General features: G+C 40.9%; 1 protein-coding gene across 1 annotated transcript in view; it reads left to right on the top strand.

Moving 5' to 3' along the window:
• Positions 1–2,255: 2,255 nt before the first annotated feature.
• Positions 2,256–26,006, top strand: part of LOC120543011 (docking protein 3-like) — a 56,468-nt gene continuing 32,717 nt past the window's right edge. Inside the window, exon 1 of the mRNA XM_039775825.1 lies at positions 2,256–2,424. Within this exon, the coding sequence (XP_039631759.1) occupies positions 2,368–2,424 (57 nt within the window). The 5' untranslated portion in view covers positions 2,256–2,367. The remainder of the gene's footprint in view (positions 2,425–26,006) is intronic.

The raw sequence follows: 26,006 nt of genomic DNA, 5'->3' as shown, positions 1-26,006 counted from the left end.
GTCTGGTTCAGTAGGCCACACGATCATGAGGAAGACAGCTGACTCATTGCTAAAGAGGCTGGCTATTCACAGAGTGCTGAATCCAAGCATATTAATGGAAAGTTGAGTGGAAGAAAAAAAATATGTCAGAAAAAGGTGCACAAGCATCAGGGATAACCGCAGCCTTGAGAGGATTGTGAAGCACAGCCCATTCAAGAATTTGGGGGGGATTCACAAGATGTGGACTGAGGCTGGAGTCCGTGCTTCAAGAGCCACCACACACAGACGTATCCGGGACATGGGCTACAACTGTCGCACTCCTTGTGTCAAGGCACTCATCAACCATAGACAACGTCAGAAGCGTCTTATCTGGGCTAAGGAGAAAATGGACTAGACTGTTGCTCAGTGGTCCAAAGTTCTCTTTGCAGATGAAAGTAAATAATGTATTTCATTTGGAAATCCAGTTCCCAGAGTCTAGAGGAAGAGTGGAGAGGCACAGAATCCAAGTTGCTTGAGGGTCCAGTGTGAAGTTTCCACAGTCAGTGATGATTTGGAGAGCCATGTCATCTACTGGTGTTGGTCCACTGTGTTTTATCAAATCCAAAGTCAGCACAGCTGTCTACCAGGAAATTTTAAAGCACTTCATCCTTCCCTCTGCTGACAAGCTTTATGGAGATGCTGATTTCATTTTCCAGGAGAACTTGGCACCTGCCCACACTACCAAAAGTACCAATACCTGGAGTAATGATCATGGTATCACTGTGCTTGATTGGCCAGCAAACTCGCCTGCCCCAAACCCCATAGATGATCTATGGGGTATTGTCAAAAGGAAGATGAGACACAAGACCTAACAATGCAGACAAGCTGAAGGCTGTTATCAAAGCATCCTGGACTTCCATAACATCTTAGCAGTGCCACAGGCTGATCGCCTCCATGCCACACCGCATTGATGCAGTAATTCATCCAAAAGGAGCCCCGACCAAGTTTTAAGTGCATACATTGACATACTTTTCAGTAGGCCAACATTTCGGTATTAAAAATCTTTTTTTTTATTGGTCTTATGTAATTTTCTAATTTTCTGAGATACTGAATTTTGAGTTTTCATTACCTGTATGCCTTAATCAGCAAAATGAAAAGAAATAAACACTTGAAATATATCACTCTGTGTGTAATGAATCTATATAATAAGAGTTTCACATTTTGAATTGCATAACTGAAATAAATGAAGATTTCGATGATATTCTAATTTTTTGAGATGCACCTGTATGACTGCAAAGCCCCGTTTTCAGCAGCCATTCCTGCCGTGGTCTAATGATAAACTGTTAGCCCATCTTTAATTAGTCATGTATAAATTGTAATTGGTATTCAGAGGAACCTTGTAATTGCACCAGCATCACTGAAACCTATTATTCTGTTCACTTGGGTTTCAAGGTACTGACATTGCTTAAGTTCAGCTCTGGGTTCAAAAATGTCCATAATTAAACAGTTTGCTCAATAAACATGTAAGTCTGTTGTTTTTGTGAAGAATGAAGGTTATTCCTTTTGACATATTGCCAAGAAACTGAAGATTTCATACAAAGGTGTCTATTGCTGACATGTGAGATGAGGGAAACCTGAATCTATCTAGGAAAAAGAAAAGAAGGGGAAGGTCCAGATGGGCAACTGCACACGAAGATAAGAACATCGGAGTCTGTAGTTTGAGAAACAAACGTCTTATAGTTGACTGCTTCCTTAAGTACACATCAAATCCCAGTGTAGTTACAACAGAGAAAAGACTCCAAGATGCTGACCATAATACACTTTTCCAGTCACCTGTTGGTGTTTTTTTGCCAATCTTAAACCTTTCTTTTTATTTGACAGTTTCAGACATGGCTTTTTGTTTGAAACTATGCCTCTAAAGCCAACATTTCAGAGTCGTTTTTTTTTTTTACTTTTGCCGATGACACTGGGATTTACTGTTGATTTAAGGAAAAATACCAAATGAGGAACTATGTGGTCTTTGTTTCTCAGTCTTCAGAGAGTGCAGTTTTATTTTAGTCCAAACTTCTCTTTAAGTTTACGGTTCTTTGTGCATGTTTACGGTTGTCTTCAGTAATTTGGCGGTGGAGTGGAGATACCCTGCCGTTTGGGGGCGCTCCTGCTCACCTAATTAACAGACATGCTTTCCGAGTTCGTGCCACGTGAATGCTACAGCCCTGCCCGTCGCTTTAGTTTCACTCACTTCCGACAAGCGTAGGCAGGCAACCCACGGTTGTTATTTAGAGAAGCTGCTGACAGGCAGTGCAACAGAAAAACGTCAGGGACCTCTGAAAGATTTTGAGGCTCACTGAGAGAAGTCTACAGGCTGCCATGTGCTGAGGTTGAACTTAATCGAGCCACGACTGTGCTATGGAGAAGCCGGTCATGGAAGGGGTGTCCCATACGCAGGTGGTCCGCTTTGGGAAGGTGAGTTTCACAAGAGCGATCGGTAACTCGAATAGTTGATGAGCAAACCGCTCTGATTAAGAACTTTCGGGAACTTGTTAACTTAAGGGTTGTTTTTTGTTAACTCGTAGCGCCGAGTGTATTCTTGCGATTCCCACATGCGCGTTGATGCGCGGTGTTTGGAAACTACCGTGAAACGTTATTAAAGCGCGTTTACACAAAATTATACAAATCAACAATCGGGTGCAAGATAATTTGTTTTTCAATTTCTTCTGATGCAAATACATACATAAAGTTTAAAAATCATCCCTCTTAAAAGTGCAAGCTGTTTTAAAAGAAAATGCCCAGCGATGGACTGGTGTCCAGTCCAGGGTTGATTTCACCGAGTGCGATATGCTTCGTAGATAGGCATCGGCTCCCGCAAAGTTATAGTGGAATAGAGCTAACCTAAAATAAACAGATGCGTACATGGGTGGATGGATCGGTGAAATGCCTACCACGACTACATCCCGTTGACCAATAGAAACGCCAATCGTGAATGTGTGTCTGAGAGAATGCTGGACGTCCCGTCCAAGGCTGGTTCTAGCTTTGCGTCCGAAGTAGCCGACTCTGTATTAAAGAGCAACGGCATCAGACAGTGGACGGATGCCATTTTAGATTGTTTGTTGCACTTCTTACAATCATTTCTTCGATGGAGAGGTGTTTTGTGGACAAAGAAAAAACAAAATAGATAAATGAAAGAAACGCCAATAAGGCGCGAGTCTGAAACTACACGAATTCTGACTTGTAATCTGTTTGCATTGTAAGCGAAACCATATAGCCTACCTAGCAGTATAGATTTTCAATATAATACTTTATTTTTATCAAGTGAGTCCTAATAGCCTGAGAAAATAAACCCGGTTTCATTCTGAATTTAAATTAGATGACTTCACTTAACAGACCTCCGTCCATTTTCAACCCACTGTTACAGTCTGGGGTTGCGGAGACCGGGTGTCCATCATCGAAAGCAGTGGGCATCTCTGGGTCGGTTGCCATTTGATCTGGGCACACTTACACATGTACTTAGGGATACTGACCCTACTATATACTTATTTAGAGGGTCCACCTTAGGTAATAATGCATTACTTTGGAATATGAGAGGAGAACTGGAGTATCGCATGAAAAGCAAACATTTACAATATTTTTAAAATATGTAAAAACAATAATCAAGATAAGTAACAAGACGGTGCCCATTGTGGTAATGAGCACATTAAGGTGTGGCCAGCTGCCAGTGGTGTAGCTGGCTTGTTGAAGGTCCCTGTGCAGCACCCTGAGGTGGGCTCCTCCTGTCTAGCAGAACTGTTAGTAAATTATTCGCAACTAGATGATAGGGGCCGGCTGGACAGTGGTGTCCACAACTGTGACACTTTCAGAGCACACGCTGGTGACAAACAAACCAGCTCTTTAAATGGAATTTGTAATAACTTTTTAAAATTGCTTTATTAGAGCAGCTGTAAGTTAACAAAAATAAAATGTGAGAATGGAGTGTGGGAGAGGTGGGTAGTAGTAGTACATAAATATATGTAAGATGTGGACCCACTTGCTTTTCCAAGACAACTTTGTGAAAGAAGATGATCAAAATGTAATGTAAAGGTAGAAGGTAGAAACTGTTCTGTGCTATAAAATGAAGCCATTTCATCCATCATCCAACCTGCTATATCCTAACTACAGGGTCACAGGGGTCTGCTGGAGCCAATCCCAGCCAACACAGGGCACAAGGCAGGAAATAAACCTCGGGCAGGGTGCACACACACACACACGCACACCAAGCACACACAAAGGACAATTTAGAATCGCCAATGCACCTAACCTGCATGTCTTTGGACTGTGGGAGAGAACCCATGCGGACACGGGGAGAACATGCAAGCTCCATGCAGGGAAGACCTGGGAAGTGAACTTGGGTCTCCTAACTGCGAGGCAGCAGCACTACCCACTACCCGCTGCACCACCGTGCTGCCCGAAGCCATTTCAATTTGTAACAAATTAAAATGACAAGACCAGCTGACAGGATACTACTACACAATCGACCTGTTTTTACACAAGTTCTGAGAAAATGGACTTCATAAAGTCAGGTGTCAATGGCTCCAAGAAATTTGCCTTGTCGGTAGGAAATTGCTTGGTCATATATATTGCTTGTTTGTCTTTAGTAGTTTCTCCATTTTTAACAGTTTTACCAGATAGCACCTGATCTAAAGAGTTGTATCGCTACTTCCAGACTTGGTAGTTGCAACCATTTCACTCGCTGCACTGTCAGCATAACCTGCGTGTGGCCGTTGTGAAGGTTCACCACCATCAGCCTTTTCAGTTAACACCGCTGGCCCTTGCTCAATTTTGGGAAAGATAGAAATCTTGGTAAGCTTAGCGTTTGTCAGTTCCTGTTGCAGGCGTGCCTTACGTTTAGCAGCACCACTCTTGTAATGTTTGCCGGATCTGCTACTACTGGCCGACATGGTGATGTTTGGCCAGAGTATAAAAAGCATCAAATTGTTCTAATATTTGGCATTTGGCATAGCTCAATAGTAGAATTGCTTTGATTTACTGGTTACGAGTTCCAATTGTGAAAACTGCTGAGATCAACTAAAGTATGAAATTAACAATTATTTATGATAATAATGTATATTTACACTATTAATGTGATGTCCTTCAAAACTTCTTACATTCCTGTCCGCTACGGCATGCCAAAGGTCCCCAAATTTGGGAATGTGCACTTCTTTGTAAGGAGGACTGATTAGGACGTGTTGTGCCTCCAATTAGGCTCTGAATTACCGAAGTTTAAGTTTGTGTAGACTGTACGCCTGCCGAATACGTAATATCATCATGGATTGGATTGGACTTGTCTGGTGAAGGTGCAAGCATGTCACTGAAACTGTGAATTATTAACACAATGAACTGTGCAAGTGATTTGTTAGTCATTGTTTTTTTAATCTATAAGGTCCGAGTGGACCCCCCGAGCTCGTAGGCCCTTGTGCTTTGCACAGTCTGCACAATCCATTGCTACGCCACAGCCAGCCACATTTCAGATCACACAATGGCCCAGCTCGTTCACCCTGCATTTGAGATTAAACGCTAATGGCTCCTGTAAGGTTTTCTTAGTTGGGCACTGCATTTCCAAGTAAACCTGGGCAACAAGGTGTTTTCAAAAGACCACTGAAGCACAAATAGATATAGATATTAAAATATTTCTAATGCATTGAAACCAATGTTAAAAAGTGAAAGGTGTGGCGCCATAAAGATCTCTTACCAAGATTGACCTAAGAAGCAGACTGATGGGAGAGGCCACCATGAATCCAATGACAACTTTTAATGTGCTACATCTAGTTGATTTACGCATGTCATAACCACATGCAAAGTGCTCTGCTGTTCTGAGATGAATGAGAGGATGGCAAGAAGAAACAAAGCATTGTTTGATGTATGCAAAATAGCTTGTTTAAGATTCTGAAGCTACCAGGAAATTCGGATTATAAATAGCCAGTAAACTCAATAGTGTATATAACCCAAAGCAAACCAAACCTATTAAAATGCTGTGCGGTAGGGGCTGGGGTGTGGAACAAAATGCAAACATAGTCTTGCAGAAGGCCCGTGGCCCTGTGAGTGAAATTTCAAACTACACATAGTTTTCAAGCATGACAGTGAACCTTAGCACATAGCCAAAACAAAAGGGGGCTGAAAAATAAGCAGCGGGGACAATCAGAGTACCCTGACCTGTAACGTCCAGTTGAAGATGTATGGGGGAGTCCAGCAGTTAGAAGTCTGAACATTTCTGTAGGTGGACAAATGCTGAGAAATCTACATTTGCCATGTTGATACAGTCCATTTCAAACAGCATGGTGGCCCAAATCTAAACAGAAGGTCACTCCACCATTAAGTATTGTATGAGATTTCACTCTATTATGTCACATTATATAAATTCATGATAGAATTCAAAATGGAAACCAGGAAGCACATATTCACACAAAGGATTTTGGAATATGGAAGAACATAAAAGATAAAACAATTGAGTGGAAACTCTGATCAGCTTAAGAAGAATAACTGAAAAAGCTTATTAGCTAACCGATTAGTTGTAAAATTTATTACAAAGTTAAAGGCAGAGAATCCACATTGATGCTGGCATTGCCTAGTGTCTCTTTTCATATAGTATTGATGTCCATATTCCACACAAGCTATGCTGTAAGTCTATAAAACACATGTGACAAGAGGCCTCTCTGCATCGATAATGCCATGCTGAGCTGCTCAATGAACCCTTCCTGACTTCAAACCGTGGGTCTCAATGGAAACACAGGTGACATACTGTACGTAGTGGGCCATGTCATGGCACAAGTGATCCAGGGGCTTTCCTGTCATAGCGCCCTGCAGCTGTACAGCTAACATTCATTGTAAAGGTTCTGCTTCTTTTACTTCTCCACTCCAGATCAACACTCTATTTTAAAAATGTGGCTTTTTAGAATTAAAAATGAGTATACGAGTGAGTGAGTAAGACATTAAACTCACTGAGTAACATTTAGCATTTTGATCCTTATTATTTCTCAAGCTCCTTTGTCAGTTACTGTTTGATGGAACCCACATTCATAGCTAAAAGCTGAGTATTAATGTCATGTCAAATTACCCAACTTTCCCAGTGATTTTCGCCTTAATTTACATAACCTAGGAGCCGTTCATGTAATGTGACTTACCACTCGGCAACTTGCTCCAGCAAAGTCAAAACTGTTTGATCTTGTCTTTGTGGGCTTGTGGGCATGAGAGCTGACAACCAGTGAATGCTTGTCCAGAAGTATACTGCATAGAAAATAGCAACCTGGAATCAGGAACGCGGGTGTTTTGGACCTCACAAATAGAAGAGAAGCTCCTCTTTCTGATTTTCTCCTGTTTTACATACAACAACAGAATGAAAAAAGGTAGAGGTTGTGGCTGAAATCACCATATGTGCATACCTTTTTTACAACATGGGCTCTGTCAAGGTGCACACGGTTGGCTGTCAGGAAAGGGATGAGCACAGCCATGTTGAAATGTCAGCATGTAGTTGCTAAATGTGACATGGCCAGCGACTGATGCAGCGATGAGATCAGTTATAACAGTAGGCGAGTCTGACATACCCTATGACTAGAACTAGCCTAGTGTGACATCGGCTTGAACTCTGGTGTCCCTTAACGTTTTTCTCCCACTTGGGGGGATCCATGTCCATACTGCCTTCTGCTTGAGGCTTGCATAGCTTCATGCTTAAATACACAGTATGTTGTCAGATCCTGTCACAGCTCAAGAAAGAACTAGATTGGCAAGGTGGATAAGGAAGGATGGCACATTCACGCGAGCCAGCAGGTTCAACAATGCCGCGCATTTCCCTAATATCACCAACTTAACAATCAGCTTTACAATTTTGAACAATTGTGCTGTTGTTTTTCCTGCACATATTTAAATATTTGTTTATGCAACGTTCAAAACTACATTTGGATTTCCTACAAACCTTTTAGTTTTGTTCTGAGTTAACTGGGACACGCTAATAATGCTTAGGTTTACCAGTATGCGCGGTTCGGTTCGTGTATGTCTGCGTTTTCGGAAAAATGTGAACCTGGAGATAACGGGGCGCTAAAACAAAACTTTGTTCAGAGTGAAGTGCTAAGCGGCTTCATTTATTAGCGCGGGCACTACTGATTGCTGTCTAGTCGAGATCGGTGAACCATTCGGTGGAAGTCTTTGCTCGTTCTAGCTCGACGTATGTCCACGGCATTTGCAGTACGATCTCCGTCTGGCCTCAACGTTTTATGCACATGCACATTCTTCTGGGACTGTTTCAGCCTCGATCTATGTACTTTCAACAGAAAATCCAACTCATGTGAGAAAAATTAAATGTATGCCCCACTAGCGTTAAGTACGTGAACTAAGTACTCCTTTCTTATTTAGAGCAGCGGGTCCCCAGGGTTGTTATTTTTGACAGGAAAATCTCAAGAGCTATAAAAATGTGTACTAGCTACAAAAACACGGGGCATTTAATAATGATAAATTGTGTTGCTTTGTACTAAATTGCATTTTGGGAAACAATGAGGGGATGCATGTAAATTTGTTTTTGACGTTGTTTTAAAACTACGAATACCACCCTTAACACAAACTCGCCTGATCGAAGTGAGAGGCGCATCAAGGACAATGTTGGAGAAAAATCCATGCAGGCATTGAGATAACATACAAATTCCATACAGACAGTTTGGCGGCTTCAAACCCAGCCTCCTAGGGCTGTCTATTTTAAAGGGTCGATAGCTAGACTAGAAAGAAATACAACTCATCGTCCAAACGCAACTTATAGTAATAATAATAATAATAATAATAATAATAATAATAATAACGCCCGTGGAATTGACCTGAGAGTTAAGTTGCTCAGGTAGACTATATGCGGACTATCAGAAAGGGTGCAGCCTCCTGTCGAAGCCGTATTACTCTAACAGAGTGTACAGTGACGTATGCAGTGAATTGTATATCGCGCATGAGCGGAACAGCTTTGGCGCAAATTACAATAGGTTGCGTGGTTCGATACCACACTGGCATTAAAATCAGTCCGTGCTTAGCGTGAAGAAAGGGGTTGCAAATAAAATGACCATTTAAGGGGTGCTTCTCAGCTGCTGGAGAGTATTATCCAGGGTACATGACCGTCAGCGTGTCACAGGTGGGATTCTAGCCCTGGATTGGCTGTCAGACATAGGAAAAGGGTGGCGTATTGTGTTGCCTCTGACCCCTGATATGATCCGGAGCAATGTTGCAAGTGGAAAAGGCAGATGAAAACAGGAACAACCCAATGGGAGGCGACGAAGATGACCTACAAAAAGGGAAAAGGGTATAGCTTGGGATGACTGAGCGTTAGGACACAGAGCTTTCAGCCACAAAAGAGCCAATGGTTCTTCCAAAGGCCACTTGCCACCACTTTTGTATGTGTCCTAACTTCATTCCTCCGCTTCCCATTACCCCCACCACCTCTTTATTATAATAATGATGATAAACTTAATTTGCGTTAAAGATAATCCATTAAGGGCAACACCTCCATTGGGAATATGGGGCTCCATCCAGCAATTCCTTTTCCGAAACAGCTTGGGTTATGTGGAAATGAAGTTTATCATGGTAGAATCAGCTCAAGATAGTTACTAGACAGGTACACTCGTCCATCACAGTGTCTGTGAAGTCAACTCTCTATGCATAGTATTTGTGTTTGGGTTTATTTTAAATAATAATGTCTAACATATAACAATATGTGTGTGTGGGGGGAGGGGGGGATGATTTCTTATTCCCCAATTACCCTTTATTGGATTATTTTTATGTCTGCCAGGATTTGTTATGTTTAACAATTATAAAATCCCCTTTTCATAGTCTATTTTCACTTGGATCAAGCATAATAAAGTGGCTTGTACCATGAAACCTTTTACATGAATGTTTTGTGTTGCTTTCTTTGAACTGAGCCGTGCCACCTTTCTTTTTTCTTCTTTTCTTCACAGTCACACTACATGTTTGCTTCAAATTTGATGATACAATTTTCAGCCAAAGATCCAGATGGCAATGTTTGTGCTCATCGTTGATATATATATATATATATATATATATATATACAGTGCGTGTGTGTGTGTGTATATATATATATCCATCCATCCATCCATTTTCTAACCCACTGAATCCGAATATAGGGTCACGGGGGTCTGCTGGAGCCAATCCCAGCCAACACAGGGCACAAGGCAGGAACCAATCCTGGGCAGGGTGCCAACCCACTGCAGGACACACACAAACACACCCACACACCATGCACACACTAGGGCCAATTTAGAATCGCCAATCCACCTAACCTGCATGTCTTTGGATTGTGGGAGGAAACCGGAGCGCCGGAGGAAACCCACGCGACACGGGGAGAACATGCAAACTCCTCGCAGGGAGGACCCGGGAAGCGAACCCGGGTCTCCTAACTGTGAGGCAGCAGCGCTATCATATCTTAAGGGTTAAATGACTAGGCAGCCTAATTTGACTGTTAACATATCAATACAAAATAATAATGCATGGTTTTGTAATTCATTTACCAATTCATTAAAATATTGCAACGGGACTATTTTTTTGAATAAAAGTCATGTCATTTTCTAAAATATGAGAAAAAAAAACCAATGAAGTGAATAGGAACTTTTTCAAAAAATGAGGGTATTACAATATTTTCATAGAATATTTGAAACATGTTCCTTTTGGCAATATAACAGTTAAGTGTTTTTGCACAACCTGTACAAGTTTCCTCCCACAGTCCAAAGACATGCAGGTTTGGTGGGTGGGTAATGCTAATTTGGCTCAAGTGTGTGTGTGTGTGTGTGTGTGTGTGTGTATGCGTTCACCCTGTGATGGCCTGGCACCCCATCCAGATGTTGTTCTTGCCCTTTTCCCAATGATTGGTGGGATAGGCTGCCCAGTGGCCTGAATAAGCAGTGTAGGAAAATAGATGGAGGATGGGTGGTATGGTTATAGTGCTGCTGGCTCACAACAAGGATGCCAAGGTCCTTCCTTCATGGAGTTTGCATTTCTTCCTTCATCCATGTGAATGTCCTCTGGGTGCCCTGGTTTCCTTGCACAGTCCAAAGACATACAGATTAGGTGGAATGGCGATGTTGAACTGGGCTTAGTTGATCTGTGTGTGGGTGCTCACCATGGGATGGACTGGCACCATGTCAAGGGATTGTTCCTGCATTGTACCCTATGCATGTTGAGATGGACTCCAGCTACCTTGAAACTCTGCTCACACTCTTCTTTATAGGAGAACCATTTTTGGTTCCCAAAAGATCCATCCACATGAAGGTTACAGAAAGAACCTTTATTTGTTTAGATCTGTAAGAGGCGCCACACAGTAAATAGCTATAAATAGATTGTAACAGATTTGTGAAATACCAACGAGTTCCTTATTTTAAAAGGCCTCTCACTGCATGCAGTAACACAGAGTAACTTCAGTTTTTCTTAATCTCTTACTATCCTGCTAGGTAGACTTCTATACATTAGAAATTTCATTTTCCCCCTAAATATTCGTGTTTTAAAGCACAATGAACCAACTTCATATCCAAAGAACCGTTCCTAAAATGAAATGGCGTGTTGTCAACAAATAACTCTATGAAGAACCACAAAACCCAGTGATGAACTATAAAATGCCATTAAAGGATAAGGTGGGATTAGATAATGGATGGATGTTATTGCATAGTGAATCACTTACTGCCTTTTAGCAGCTTAAACAATACTTAAATGTACAGGCATCCATCTATAAAACATTTTACCTGTTAATTCTATCTTTTTAAAATTGTAAACTTACTGTATGTTTTAAATGTATTTAAGTGTAGTATTCCTAAGTATTCCATAATTCTTATGGAAAATGATGACCCACTGTGGCGACACCTAACAGGGGCAGCCCAAAGAAAAAAAAAAAGTGTAGAATTCCCAAGACACAAATTTCAATTTTCTGCTTCATGTCAACTCATATCTGCCACTGTTACACTAAAAATATTGAATCTTTTCATATAAACAGTGGATTCTGAATGTATTTATGAAAACATACTGTATGTTTTCACTTTGTCATTATAGGATATTGAGTTTAGATAGATGCATAAAAATAGCACAATTATCCTTTTAAAAAACATCTGCAACACAATAAAACGTACAGAAAGTAGAGGTGCCTGAATTCTTTCCCAGTCCTCTGTATATGTTCAACAAGATGTGTCACACGCTGGGTGAAGTTTCTGCACTTCTGATAGACTGTAATTTTAATAACTAATGTTTTTCACTACACTGTCCCTACCATTAGTGAAAGAAAATGTAGGAGAGGTTCGGCAGTTTTCTGAACCACGATATCTTGCCTAAGCTAATCGTATCTGGTTGTGACGACGGACACAGGGCAAACTACAATTGTATTATTTTTCTTCATTAAAATTGACTTGCTACTTCATGTTCGAAAAGAGAACGGACTGGAAGCGACCATTTGTGTAGGTTTATCATTGTAAAAATAAAACACGCATTTAATGATAACTTATTGCATACCAGTAGTTGGCAAATCGATAGTTGATAACTTAGAGCAGGACGTTGATGTGTTTGTTCAGTACAAATTACATTGTGCTCATTTTCACAATAAGTTAGACGTTTGCTGATCGTTCACGTTTTGTTCGTGCAACTGCTTTAATAAAGCACATGTAACGGCCACTCCAACCCCTTCCTTACTACATTTACAATAAACGTTTTCATGTAAACTCATCACTTCAGTTTTACTCTGAGGCTATATTTTTAAAAGCACATAAAAGGAAACCATCGAGGTATTTTAAACCGCGCTGACGTCAGCTCAGTGCCACGTGACCGATGAGACACCAAGAAAGTCGTACGTGAATAGAAACGTTTAAGTGCACAAACTTAAAGGTATATAATCTGACAGCCGTACCGAATAATTTGTGTCTTAGTGTAGCCTGTTTGAATCGATAAAAACAGTATGAGTTGATTCTCACAGTCCGACAGCTAAATTAATAGCATTGTAACGTTCAGGCAGTGCTTTCTAACCTTGTCTGAGGGAATGGGAGGGTTGGAAAGGGAGGCTTCTAATTGTAAGGGGCGGACAGCCCTCGTAGGGGATGTTTTGTTTTTTGTTGTTTTTTGGAGGAGTGCTGGGTGAAGGATCCCCGGAATTGCGGAGTCAACGAGGGTGTCCCATTTTTGTATAAGACCGATTAAACAAAATAAACTCGAAGAGGCCCCGGCAGCTGTGAGTGCTCCTGTTTTTATTTATTCGGATCGCCGCCGTATTTTGGGTGCTTACTGAAAATCAAACCTCAACCCGCCTGCATTGCTACAGTTCAGCCCAACTACACAGGTAGCCGCAGCAGGCTGTGCACGTACACTCTTAAAAATAAAGGTGTCGTACTGGTTCTTCATGGCAAAGGGAAAAAAACACCCATCCATATGAAGGTTCCAGAAAGCATCTTTATTTATTTATTTAGACCCATAACAGTCTCCATGCAGTAAATAACCATGAACAGATGCTAACTGATTATAGCAGAAAAAGCACTTTGTCCTGCAATGGCTCAATGAGAAACCAGACAACCAAATAAAGAAGCGTAAAGTGCCATTCAAGAACCGTTACTTTTAAGAGTGTACTTATTAATTAATACACCCAGGTTACATTACCAAATGCTGTACAACTGTTTCCTCTTAGGTAAACAAACTATCACTCCTCAAGTGAGGTAAACCAAGAATTTATTAAAAGAACATCAAATCATTTTTTCCTGTGCAGGGTGTTGAACTTTAACTTAAAAATGTGATGCGGTTTTTAGGACAATTTGAGTTTGACAAAGTTAAATGTAAAAAAAAAAATGTGTTGGTGTTCGTTTGATGAATGCTTGTTTTAAGTATGACGTAGTGTTTAAGGCTTTGGACTTCAGACCCTGAGGTTGTCAGTTCAAATCCCACTGCTGATGCTGTGTAACCATGAGCAAGTCACGTCACCTGCCTGTACTCCAATTGGATAAAACACAATAGAAATGTAACCAATGATAAATCAGAGTTTGTAAGTCACCTTGGATAAACGTGCCAGCCAAATAAGTAAATAAAGGTTAGTAAACATGTCATCATTTTGAATGATTGCTGCACATTTAGGTTCATGTTATATATGTAGACTAGGATTTCCAAATTCAGTTCTTGGGGACCCTGAAAATGCGCAGATTTTTGCTGGCAAATGATCCCTGGGCGCACAATTTGATGGGTTCTACACAGTCCTTCCTTATGGAACTCATATTTTGACCCATATTAGGCATTTTTTGTGACGATATGGGCTAGCTGTCTGGGTTAGGGGTGAGAGGTGACTCTAAAATGGCCTGTCATGACTTTGTGTCTGTACCTTGCTGACTGCTACTCCATCTCCATCTTTGCCCCTGCCTCCTGTACACCTGTACTGGACCAAATGGATGGATGGATATACTGTAGAGAAAGCAAAACCAAATATTAAAATAAGGACAAACAGATTCCACCTTTCAAAGAGGACCTTTAATATACAAAGAAAATATAACTATCCAGACCTACATCTCTCCAAAATTAGCCAATTCCTAATTCTTCCAGTAGGCGCATACAGTCATGGCCGAAATTATCGGCACCCCTGGAATTTTCCCAGAAAATACACCATATCTCCCAGAAAATTGTTGCAGTTACAAATGTTTTGGTATACACATGTTTATTTCCTTTATGTGCATTGGAACAACACAAAAAACAGAGAAAAAGCCAAATCTGACATCATTTCACACAAAACTCAAAAACCGGGCTGGATAAAATTATTGGCACCCTCAACTTAATATTTGGTTGCACGCCCTTTGGAAAAAATAACTGAAATCAAGCGCTTCCTGTAACCATCAACAAGCTTGTTACACCTCTTAACTGGAATTTCCGACCACTCTTCTTTTGCAGACTGCTCCAGGTCTCTCAGATTTGAAGGGTGCCTTCTCCCAACAGCAATTTTGAGATCTCTCCATAAGTGTTCAATCGGATTTAGATCCAGACTCATTGCTGGCCACTTCAGAACTCTCCAGCGCTTTGTCTTCAACCATTTCTGGGTGCTTTTAGAGGTATGTTTGGGGTCATCGTCCTGCTGGACCCCTGACGCAGACCCAGCTTTCTGACACTGGGCCCTACATTGTGCCCCAATATCTTTTGGTAGTCTTCAGATTTCATGATGTCTTGCACACAGTCAAGGCATCCAGTACCAGAGGCAGCAAAACATCCCCAAAACATCTTAGAACCTCCACCATGTTTGACTGTAGGTACTGTGTTCTTTTCTTTGTAGGCCTCATTCCGTTTTCTGTAAACAGTAGAATGATGAGCTTTACCAAAAAGCTCTACCTTGGTCTCATCTGTCCACAAGATGTTTGCCCAGAAGGATTTTGGCTTCCTCAGGTACATTTTGGCAAACTCCAGTCTGGCTTTTTTATGTTTCTGTGTCAGCAGTGGGGTCCTCCTGGCTCTCCTGCCATAGCGTTTCATTTCGTTCAGATGTCGACGGATAGTTCGAGCTGACACTGTTGCACCCTGAGTCTGCAGAACAGCTTGAATATGTTTTGAAGTTGATTGGGGCTGTTTATCCACCATTTGGACAATCCTTCGTTGCAGTCTTTTATCAATTTTTCTCTTCTGTCCACATCCAGGGAGATTAGCTACAGTGCCATGTGTTGTGAACTTCTTGATTATGTTGCACACAGTGGACAAAGGAACATGAAGATCTCTGGAGATGGACTTGTAGTCTTGAGATTGTTGATAGTTTTCCACAATTGTTGTTCTCAAGTCCTCAGACAATTCTCTGCTCTTCTTTCTGTTCTCCATGCTTAGTGTGGCACACTCAGACACACAACAGAAAGGTTGAGTCAACTTTTCTCCATTTTAACTGGCTTCAGGTGTGATTGTTATATTGCCAGCACCTGTTTCTTGCCACAGGTGAGTTCAAACGGGCATCATATGTTTGAAATAAAACGATTCACCCACAATTTTGAAAAGGTGCCAATAATTTTGTCCGCCCATTTTTGGAGTTCTGTGTGACATGATGTCAGATTTGGCTTTTTTTCTCTGTTTTTTGTGTTGTTCCAATGCACATAAAGAAAATAAATATGTGTATACCAAAACATTTGTAATTGCTACAATGTTCTGGGAGATATGGCGCATTTTCTGGGGAAATTCCAGGGGTGCTGATAATTTCGGCCAGCAGGCTTTCAGCATGGACGCATTATTTGTTCATGATACGAAATAGTTTTGTTGCATTCTGCTATTATTACGTTTACTGTTAACTAAATGCCACATTTGAATAAGGATCCTTCTGTTTAAATTGCTAAAAAAAAGTCAAACTACCTGCTTTATTCTGCCTCTTCACTAGAGCCTTTTCCAATAGCAACACATGCAGGATAAGAGTCCCATCTTGGAATGGATGCCAGTCCATCAAAGGGTGCTGTCATTCATGGTGGAAAAAAAATGAACAAACAGGATTTTTCACTTTACTTGATTTCTGATTATTTTACGTTATATGTTGTCATTTTTTAATCTACTTAATCCAGGCCAGGGTCACGGGAAGTCCTGGAGCCTATCCCAGCAAGCATGGCAGGAGCAAACCCTGGACCCTGGTCCATCACAGGGTGAACACACTCCAAACACACGCTGGGGACAGATAAGCCTTGCCAGTTCACCTAACCTGCATGTCTTTGGAGTGTGAGAGGAAACGCACACAGACACGGGGAGAACATGCAAACTCTGCAGGGAGGACCTGCAATGTGAACCCTGGTCTCCCTACTGCAAGGCAGCAGCACTGCCACTGCACCACCCTATTTTAAATCATATTGTTTTGTTGAGTTTACATCACTTTTTCTTGTTACCTTGACATAATTCTCTTCAAAGTCCCATTAGCAAAATTAAATCAGTTGAATGAAGTTGATTTAGTTTAAAATAGGCCAGTTTTATGCACATAACCTTCCTATATTTGCATAAAGAGCTACCATTTTTAGCATTGAGATTCAAGGCTTCCCCACACCTTTGCACAATTAGAAAGAAATTTAAAGACATTAAGTAAATTCATTTTTTTCTGATTGTTGTATGTTTTGTGTGTTCATGGAAGCTGATTTATGATAGTTTTTTTGTTTTATTTTGTGTTTTTGATATTCTGGCAAAGTTGTTGCCCACCATACATCAGAAAGGCATCTTTTTCTCTGCCTTCTATACCATAGAATTACTAGATAGATAGATCCCAAGGGGAAATTCACATAATCCAGCAGCAGTATACTAAGAGTACACAGAAAGTGCAGTTACCCAAAATATTGCTTTGAAGAACCCCACCGATACCTTTATTTTTAAGAGTATATGTGAAAGCACTCAGACACACGGGGGCTATGCAATCAAAGTTCTGCAAAAAAAAAAAAAAAACAACAAAACTTTAAAGAAATATAAAAGTCACTAATTTCAAAAAGGTGAGTTAAATTGTGAAACATTATTGTGTACTGGCACATTAGCTTATACATAAAAACAGCTTTCACGTGTCAGGGAGCCCATCCTAAAGAGTTGGGGTACACAGATGCCGTAGCTCTTCAACATTAAAAGCTAGGCCCGATTTCTGCAAGCCCACATGGGGGGCACAGCAGTTGCTACTTTCAAAACTGTAGCACTTGTTGCTGTTCTTTAATCTTCAATCTAACTGTAGCAGTACTTTAATGTTAAATCTGATTTCTTTGCCTCAAATTGTTTTAGTTTTACCACAAATTAAATAACAATAATTAATAAAATAAAACAAAGTTAGGGCAGCACGGAGGCGTAGTGGTAGCGCTGCTGCCTCTCAGTTAGGAGACCCGGGTTCACTTGGGTGGAGTTTGCATGTTCTCCCCGTGTCTACGTGAGTTTCCTCCAGGTACTCCAGTTTCCTCCCACAGTCCAAGGACATGCAGGTTAGGTGCATTGGCGATTCTAAATTGTCCCTTGTGTGTGCTTGGTGTGCGTGTGTGTGTGTGTGTGTGTGTGTGTGCGCCCTGCCGAGGTTTTTTCCTGCCTTGCCCTGTGTTGGCTGGGATTGGCTCCAGCAGACCCCCGTGACCCTGTAGTTAGGATATAGCAGGTTGGATGATGGATGGATGGATGAAATGGCTTCATTTTATAGCACAGAACAGTTTCTACTTTCTACCTTTACATTACATTTTGATCATCTTCTTTCACAAAGTTGTCTTGGAAAAGCAAGTGGGTCCACATCTTACATATATTTATGTACTACTACTACCCACCTCTCCCACACTCCATTCTCACATTTTATTTTTGTTAACTTACAGCTGCTCTAATAAAGCAATTAAAAAAGTTATTACAAATTCCATTTAAAGAGCTGGTTTGTTTGTCACCAGCGTGTGCTCTGAAAGTGTCACAGTTGTGGACACCACTGTCCAGCCGGCCCCTATCATCTAGTTGCGAATAATTTACTAACAGTTCTGCTAGACAGGAGGGGCCCAAATTGTTTTAGTTTTACCACAAAATTAAATCACAATAATTAATAAAATAAAACAAAGTTAGGGCGGCATGGAGGCGCAGTGGTAGCGCTGCTGCCTCTCAGTTAGGAGACCCGGGTTCACTTGGGTGGAGTTTGCATGTTCTCCCCGTGTCTGCGTGGGTTTCCTCCAGGTACTCCAGTTTCCTCCCACAGTCCAAGGACACGCAGGTTAGGTGCATTGGCGATTCTAAATTGTCCCTTGTGTGTGCTTGGTGTGTGTGTGTGTACGCCCTGCGGTGGGCTGGCGCCCTGACCGAGGTTTGTTTTCTGCTTTGTGCCCTGAGTTGGCTGAGATTGGCTCCAGCAGGGTTAGGGTTGGATAATGGATGGATGGGTGGATGGATGGATGGATGGATGGATGGATGGATGGATGGAAAGCAAAGTTATGGTGGTTTGTGCCCCCGTAAGGTGGAGGAGATTCCAGACCAGATTGGTAGAGATGTGTGGGCCATAGCACAAGGTGCAAGGCAAACTGTATTCAGGCCCTTGGGGAGCTGGATGGTGTCTCTCAAGATTCTGAGGTGGTAGACAGGCATGACAAACCTCAAATGGGTCATCTCAAAAACAGTTCCCAGAAAGACAGACATAGTGAAAGTTGGGGACTCAGTCATTACGGGGATTGAAGCACAGGTTTGCTCCAGGGACAGAGACTCTCACACGGTTACATAACATTACATGTAATGCAGCACAGGTACATACCAAAATTTTGAATTAGTAGGAAAATTAAAAATCCTCTTATTATTAGGTTAATAAAGAATTAAAAAGGAAGCAGCAAAGGAAAAGCAGCTGTATAAAGCGTATAAGACTAATAATTCCAATGTGAATCGTAGAGCATATGACAATACGAGGGCATCCATTAAGGCTAAAAGACAGTCAGAGAGGAATATAGCAGATAAGGCGAAAGATGACCCAGAGAGATTCTTTCATTATTTTACTAGTAAAAGAATAGTCAAGGAGGAGGTGAAGTGCATCAAGAATAGTAAAGAGGAATTAAAAGATACAGACAGTGAAATAGCTGATGTTCTAAACTCATACTTTTCTGCGCACTGAGGAAATTCCAAAAGATTGGATAGTGGCAAATTATTATTCTGTTATATAAAAATGGCGACTGGGCAGATCCAAACAATTACAGGCCAGTAAGCTTAACATGCATTACAGGAAAATTAATGGAAGGCATTATTAGGGATAAGACTGAGTAACACCTAGCAAGAACAGGAGTTATTCTGATCAGTCAGCATGGGTTCAGTTGAAGGAGGTCGTGTTTTACTAACATGCTGGAATTCTATGAGGAAACAACAAAAGGATACGATCAAAGTTGAACGTATGAAATTATTTATCTTGACTTTAAGAAAGCATTTGATAAGGTGCCATGTGCGAGGTTTGGCATCAAACTTAAAGTAGCGGGAGTTCAGGGTGACATTTGTAAATGGATGCAGAATTAGCTCAGACACAGGAAGCAGAGAGGTATGGTGCAAAGAACCTCATCAGAATTGGCGAATATTAAGAGTGGTGCTTCACAGGGGACAGTGCTAGGGCTGCTGCTATTTTTACATAAATATAAGTAACAAGTTGGTTAAGTTAGCAGATGATACCCACCTAGGTGGATTGGCAGATAATCTGGAATCTGTTGAATCATTACAGAAGGACTTGAACAGCATCATACAGCTTGAGCAGATCTGTGGCAGATAAACTTAAATGTAAAGACGTACACGTAGGAACTAAAAACGTTAAGTTTAAATACACAGTGGGAGGTCTGAAAATTGAGAGTACACCTTATGAGAAGGATTTTGGAGTCGTAGTGAACTCGACACTATCAATTGCCCGACAGTGTTCAGAAGGCAAACAGAATGTTAGGTTATACAGCATAGCATGAAGTGTGCAGTGCAAGTCCAAGGAGGTTATGCTGAAGCTTTATAACAAACTGGTGAAACCTCATCTGGAGTACCATGTATAGTTTTGGTCTCCTGGCTACCAAAAGGACATAGCAGAACTAGAAAAATTCCAGAGAAGAGCAACACGGATAGCTAGACTAGCCAACCATTATGAATTCTGAATCAAATGGATGAGAACTTTTGAATGAATGAGATCATGTGAAGAAGAACGTCTGCCAGTAGACATGTCTTGCACTTATGCAGAACCCTATATTCCAACTCCACCCACACACCTTCCCTCACAATTGAGCCTGGCAAATTTATGGCAAAGTAACATGAGATGCCAGTCCACTTCCATACATGCATGATCCATTTGTCAAGTTCATTGTTAAGGGATCTGAGCTTGACAGCATCACACACATGTGAACCAACTTGTGCAGAACGCATTCATAAACTTACCCATACGCACTCATTCAAGCTGGTTTAGGGTCAGCTATGTGCCTTTAAAACATACATGTTATGACAATTTAATTCTTGGAATTTACCTGTAGAAAAAATGTATGCATATCTTTACACAAGAAACTATTGTCACTTTTGAAGTAATCTCCTTCCGCAGCTATTCATTTAATTAGATGACATTGCCATTGCTAAAAACATGCCTGGAACTCTGCTTCTGGCATATCCTTGAATTTCTTTGTCACATTACACTGGCTATCAGAAATGTCTGAAAATCTTCATCCTTTCATGGCAGTTTTTTATTTTTGGGAAGGCTCCAAGTCAAATGAATAGGGCGGATGATCTGACTTGGTAATTGATTTCTTAAACAGGAAGTCGTGGAGCCTGAGGTTGGGAATGGTCATGATGGATGGCCAGAGTTGAGGTATTATCTTTTGAGCAGAATCCCATAACCATTTCAGCACTTTAAAACAGCATCATTGATTGACTGTATGACCCTGCTGAATGCATTGGTGATGGACTTTCTTCTTGTGATTGAACGACACTACAGAGCCATTTTGGGAATTCACTTGTCATACCTCATATACTTCAAGAGAGAGTAGCATGGTCAGGAGTTGCACTCAGTAATCTTGAATACTCTCACTCTGCTACACACACACGCACACACACACACACACACATGCATACAGTTCCTCTGTGTAAACCTAACTGACATGTCTTTGAAGGATCTTCTCACTGACAAGGGAGAACACAGACAACAACTTTTCTGAGGTTTGAATTCAGATTGAAATGCTAACGCTGGTGCCACCCTTTTCACTTGTATGTAATTGAAAGTGTGGTGATGCGATCAAAAGTTTGTTCTTGAGTTAAGTTCAGTTACTGATTCCGCAATGTTTAAAATGTCGAGAATAGCTGCTTTAGCTTGGTGTCTGTATGTTTGTGTGTTTGTCTGTGGAAAATGAAAATTGATTTCCACATCTTAAAACTACTAATTTTCATTATAAAGTGATTTTTTTTGCATTGTGTAGAGTTTCTTAGATGACTACATCTTTACAAAGTTCGAACATTTAGAAATGAGCAGTTTCCGACATATCCACCCAGAATGCCGAGACCTATGTATAACGTCCGAAAAAAACTGACCTGTCTTCTTCAAGGAATTTGCACCCTCTTTGTCTTGTTACAGGATCCAAGCCTGTTGTTTTTGGTTCATGAATTACCGCATATTCTTCAAAAACAGTTTGACCCATGTCAAATGATAACTGCTTTAGAGATTCTTTAGTTTATCTGGGATTTTTTGCAGCTGGCTCTGTTTAGTCATGTGAGCAGGTTTAGTGATTTACAGCATTTTTGAACAAGTAATTTTTGAGATGCATAATTGATTTATTTAACTATATACAGTATGTACACACACACACGTGTACATCCACGTACACACACTTTAAGAAATGTATAAGTAGAGATTGCTGACAGCCTGTTTTCCCTACCAGAGCATATGCTTGATGAGAAAGAGAAATTAATGAACACTCAAACACACAAAATAGATCTGTAAAGATCAACATGGATAGTGGCATTAAGTCACTCCTATACCTGCCTGTCTATCTATAGTTTGCATCTTGTTGACCTCTTTTGAATGATTCTGTTTAGTTTCAAGTTAAATATCTGTCCTTGGGAGTCCTGTTCATTTTACTCCACATTTATTTGTGTATATAATAAATATTAGAAACTATATATATATATATATATATTGTGAGACTTGCCCGGACACCACCAGTCGGAGACCACATCTTTATAAAAATCACACGTTTATTTTCCATTAATAAACACAGTCCCAAACACCACACAATGCACAAAGCAATAATCACCCAAAATGAACTTTTCTTTCTCCTCCTGGGAGCTTCGTCCTGCTCCCTCTCCTGACTCTAGCTCCCTGACTGTTAGGAGGCGGGCCCTTTTATTCCCGCCCGGATGCATTCCAGGTGGCTGGGAACGAACTTCCGGCAGCACTTCCTGGTGTGGCGGAAGTGCTGCCCTTTGCCCTGGAAGCACTCCGGGCGTCCCTGGCAGGTTCCTCCGCCATCTTGTCAAGTGTGGTGGAAGTAATGTTCTCCCGGGTCCCAGGAGGCTTAAAGCGTCCCCTGGCGGTGGCCACGGGTCCCAACGAGTAGGAAAGTCTCTCCTCCTCTCCCGTGGTCCTCTCCTGCTCCAGGACGGTTGTGTCCTCCTGACCCGGAAGCTTTTACTGCCACCTTCCGGACCTTCTAGGCGTCCCGGCTGGGTAAGAACCCCAGCCGTCTGTGACAATATATATATATATATTCTACATTATTTCACAGTACAATCTGTTGTATTATATAGTAAGTTCTTCTGTTGAGCTATTTCCTACAGTATCACTAATGTTAAAATCACATGGACGCACTTTATAAGCCATTCCATATCGATTTTTTTCATAATGCTACACTTGACTAATTAGTTCTTCTTATTACTCTTTACATCCCTTTTAAGCACAATTGTTGTCACTAATTCAGACTAGCACCTCCACAAAATATCCAGCCTTTGCTCACTTGTATTCCCTTGCTAAGCTGTAGATCTCTGAGCTCTTTTGACTATTGTTTTATAGTGCATGGAGTGACCTACCAACCTTCTCTAATTTACAAGATACACATGCATTAAATGTTGCTGGTGCCTATTTAAAAGTGCTGCTTTTTTATGAAAGTTATTCTCGGTACACATTCACTTTGAGCCCACTTCCTGTTACAGCAGAAGTGAGCTATTGAAAGACACATACAATATGAAATACAGTAGAGCAGTTCAGCTCATAAAAGGCTTTATGAAATGCATTGTTGTGCTGCTCACTTTGAAGGGTGCTGTATTAAAACTGACCAATTGGACTACACTGTGGTGTCCTCGCCAAGGTGCCTGTTGCTGTCAGGGTAGGCCCCCAGCACCCCATGGCTTCAGAATACACCTAGACGTCACTGCCTAGTGCTCATCCACATGGAGTAACAGACTGCACGTATAGTTAAAAGGCACAGAGTAAGTGACCACAAGTAAATACTCTGCTGTAAAACAGAAGTGTTTGCCAATGCAAGCAATTACAACCTATTAATAAAAAAGGAAGTGAGGACATGATGTAAAATTGTTCTGTTTCTTTACATAAATCTAAAGATGCTGTTTCAAGGGAACTAAAACCCATTTGTATCAAATGTATAAGTATACAAGATGCATTAATTCCAGAAAGTGATACTTTATAGGGAGGAAATGTTTGTGTACACTTCAGCTTTTGGTTCTGGTTTTTAAACACATTGTTCTCACCCCAGGCGTTGTTAGAAAAGCCCACAGAGACTGTAGCCCTTGGCTTTTGCTTCTCAGAGCACAATTGTGCTGTTCAGTCATTGTGGAGCCATTCAGATAACAAGACTCTCTTAGTCGCATGCACTTACGACTAAAATTTTGAAAAGGCTGGCTGTCACTTGAATACGGAAGTCAAAGAGTCACTGCGTATTTTTTATGTCATTCTATGCAGCTGTCAGAGGTTTGAGAGAATGCACACAAAACGTGAATGCAATTAATATGGTAAGGGTGGGTGGTAAAAAAAGAAGTGACAGACTAAAGCAGCAAGTGTATGTTTACAAACAAGATGTATCATCCATCCAGCCTTCCATCCTTTTTTCATTGGGTGCTAGGGTTGTCCTCCTACATTCCAAACACGTGTCTTCCATTAATTGGCCCAAGAGTGACTGTATAAGTGGGCTTTATGATGAACCCCATCCAGAGCTGTTTCCTGCCTTGCGCCCAATATGCCAGCATATGCAGTGATAACTGGCAGCACTGTTTCTTGGCACAAGCAAGCTAAGTGACGATTTACAGCCCCTCAGACATTAGGGGGCCCACCCCCTACAGAGAAGATACATGTAGACACTAGAATATATATGACATTTGGGGCCTCGAAAAGAGCTAGAAACAGCCCTAATTTTTACCTTTAATTTCTAGTCTAATCACTGTTTGTGCAGTGTTTTCATTTTCTCCCTGTATCTATATGGTTTTTTTTATTTAGCTACTCCAGGAGTCTTACCACATTCCCAAGACATTCAAGTTGAGTTAATTAGCTTCAGTGAATTGGTCAGTGTGAGTGAGTGTGTGAGTTTGTTCCCTATAGTAGACTGACTTGATGTCCATAGCTGATTCTTTCTTTATTTTCAGTGCTGCTAGGACAAGCTCGTGATCCACACAATAAATTGAATGCAGGCAGTTTTCAGGAAATTAATGGTTGAATGGATTACAAAAATGTTTTATCCATGGTATTTATTTGGAGTTTCTTGCATACTTCAGTTTCCTGCAACATTCCAAAAGCTAACCGGGTCAGATTATTTAGTGATGTTAAATTTTCCCAGTTTGAGAGTGTGACTGTGTCCTGCGATGGACTGCTGTCCCATCCAGGTGATTTCTGCCTTGCATTCACTTTCAATGTAATTACATAGAAGTATTAAGTGGCAGCACATGCTCCCTGCAAAATAGATAGAGTTTTTAAAATTTTGGCCTAGTGCTTGCACAGAAACACACTCACTCACACCCAAAAAGTGCCTGCAGAGAGGATTCAAGTAATAGGGGAAAAACAGCATTAAGTATTAAGAAGTTTGGTATTTTTCAGGTCAAAGTTATTTCTTCACAATCTGTGTATATATTAGTTTGCCACAGGTAATTGTGTTCCAAAATGAAGCATATTTTGTACATTTTAAAATGTAACTAGCCCACTCTTAAATTTTTTTAATTGAGCGTATGGGTGCCAGTGTCACAATATGAAGGAAACCCTTAAAATGTGCAGAATATATCAATTTTTCAAGCCAAAAATATTAAGTATTGGCCTGCATCTTGAGATTACACACATATTGCAAAATGGGGTATCCATTTTTTTTAAGATGGAACAAAGCAAAAAACACACCATTGCTGTGAGACTGAGCCATTTTGAATAGAGACTGGGTGTACACTTCACTTTGCTGCTCATCTTCCTCTGTGGCACCTTTCAGCCTCCTTCCGGGGTGTGGATTCACTTCAGAAAGTCATCACCAAGTACCGTTATTGACATTGAATGTTGGTGAGCAGATGTGAATTGCAGTGTCTGTTCTGTAGACAAACACAAAAATAACTGAAAAAGGCACATTTATGATTGCATATATTCCTTCACGTATTTCTTTATTTCACAGAGATACTGCCTGCTGTTGCTGGAT

This window comes from Polypterus senegalus, chromosome 13 (genome assembly GCF_016835505.1).
Source record: "Polypterus senegalus isolate Bchr_013 chromosome 13, ASM1683550v1, whole genome shotgun sequence".
NCBI classification, from domain to species: domain Eukaryota; kingdom Metazoa; phylum Chordata; class Cladistia; order Polypteriformes; family Polypteridae; genus Polypterus; species Polypterus senegalus.
This window is presented reverse-complemented; position numbering and strand designations above follow the sequence as displayed.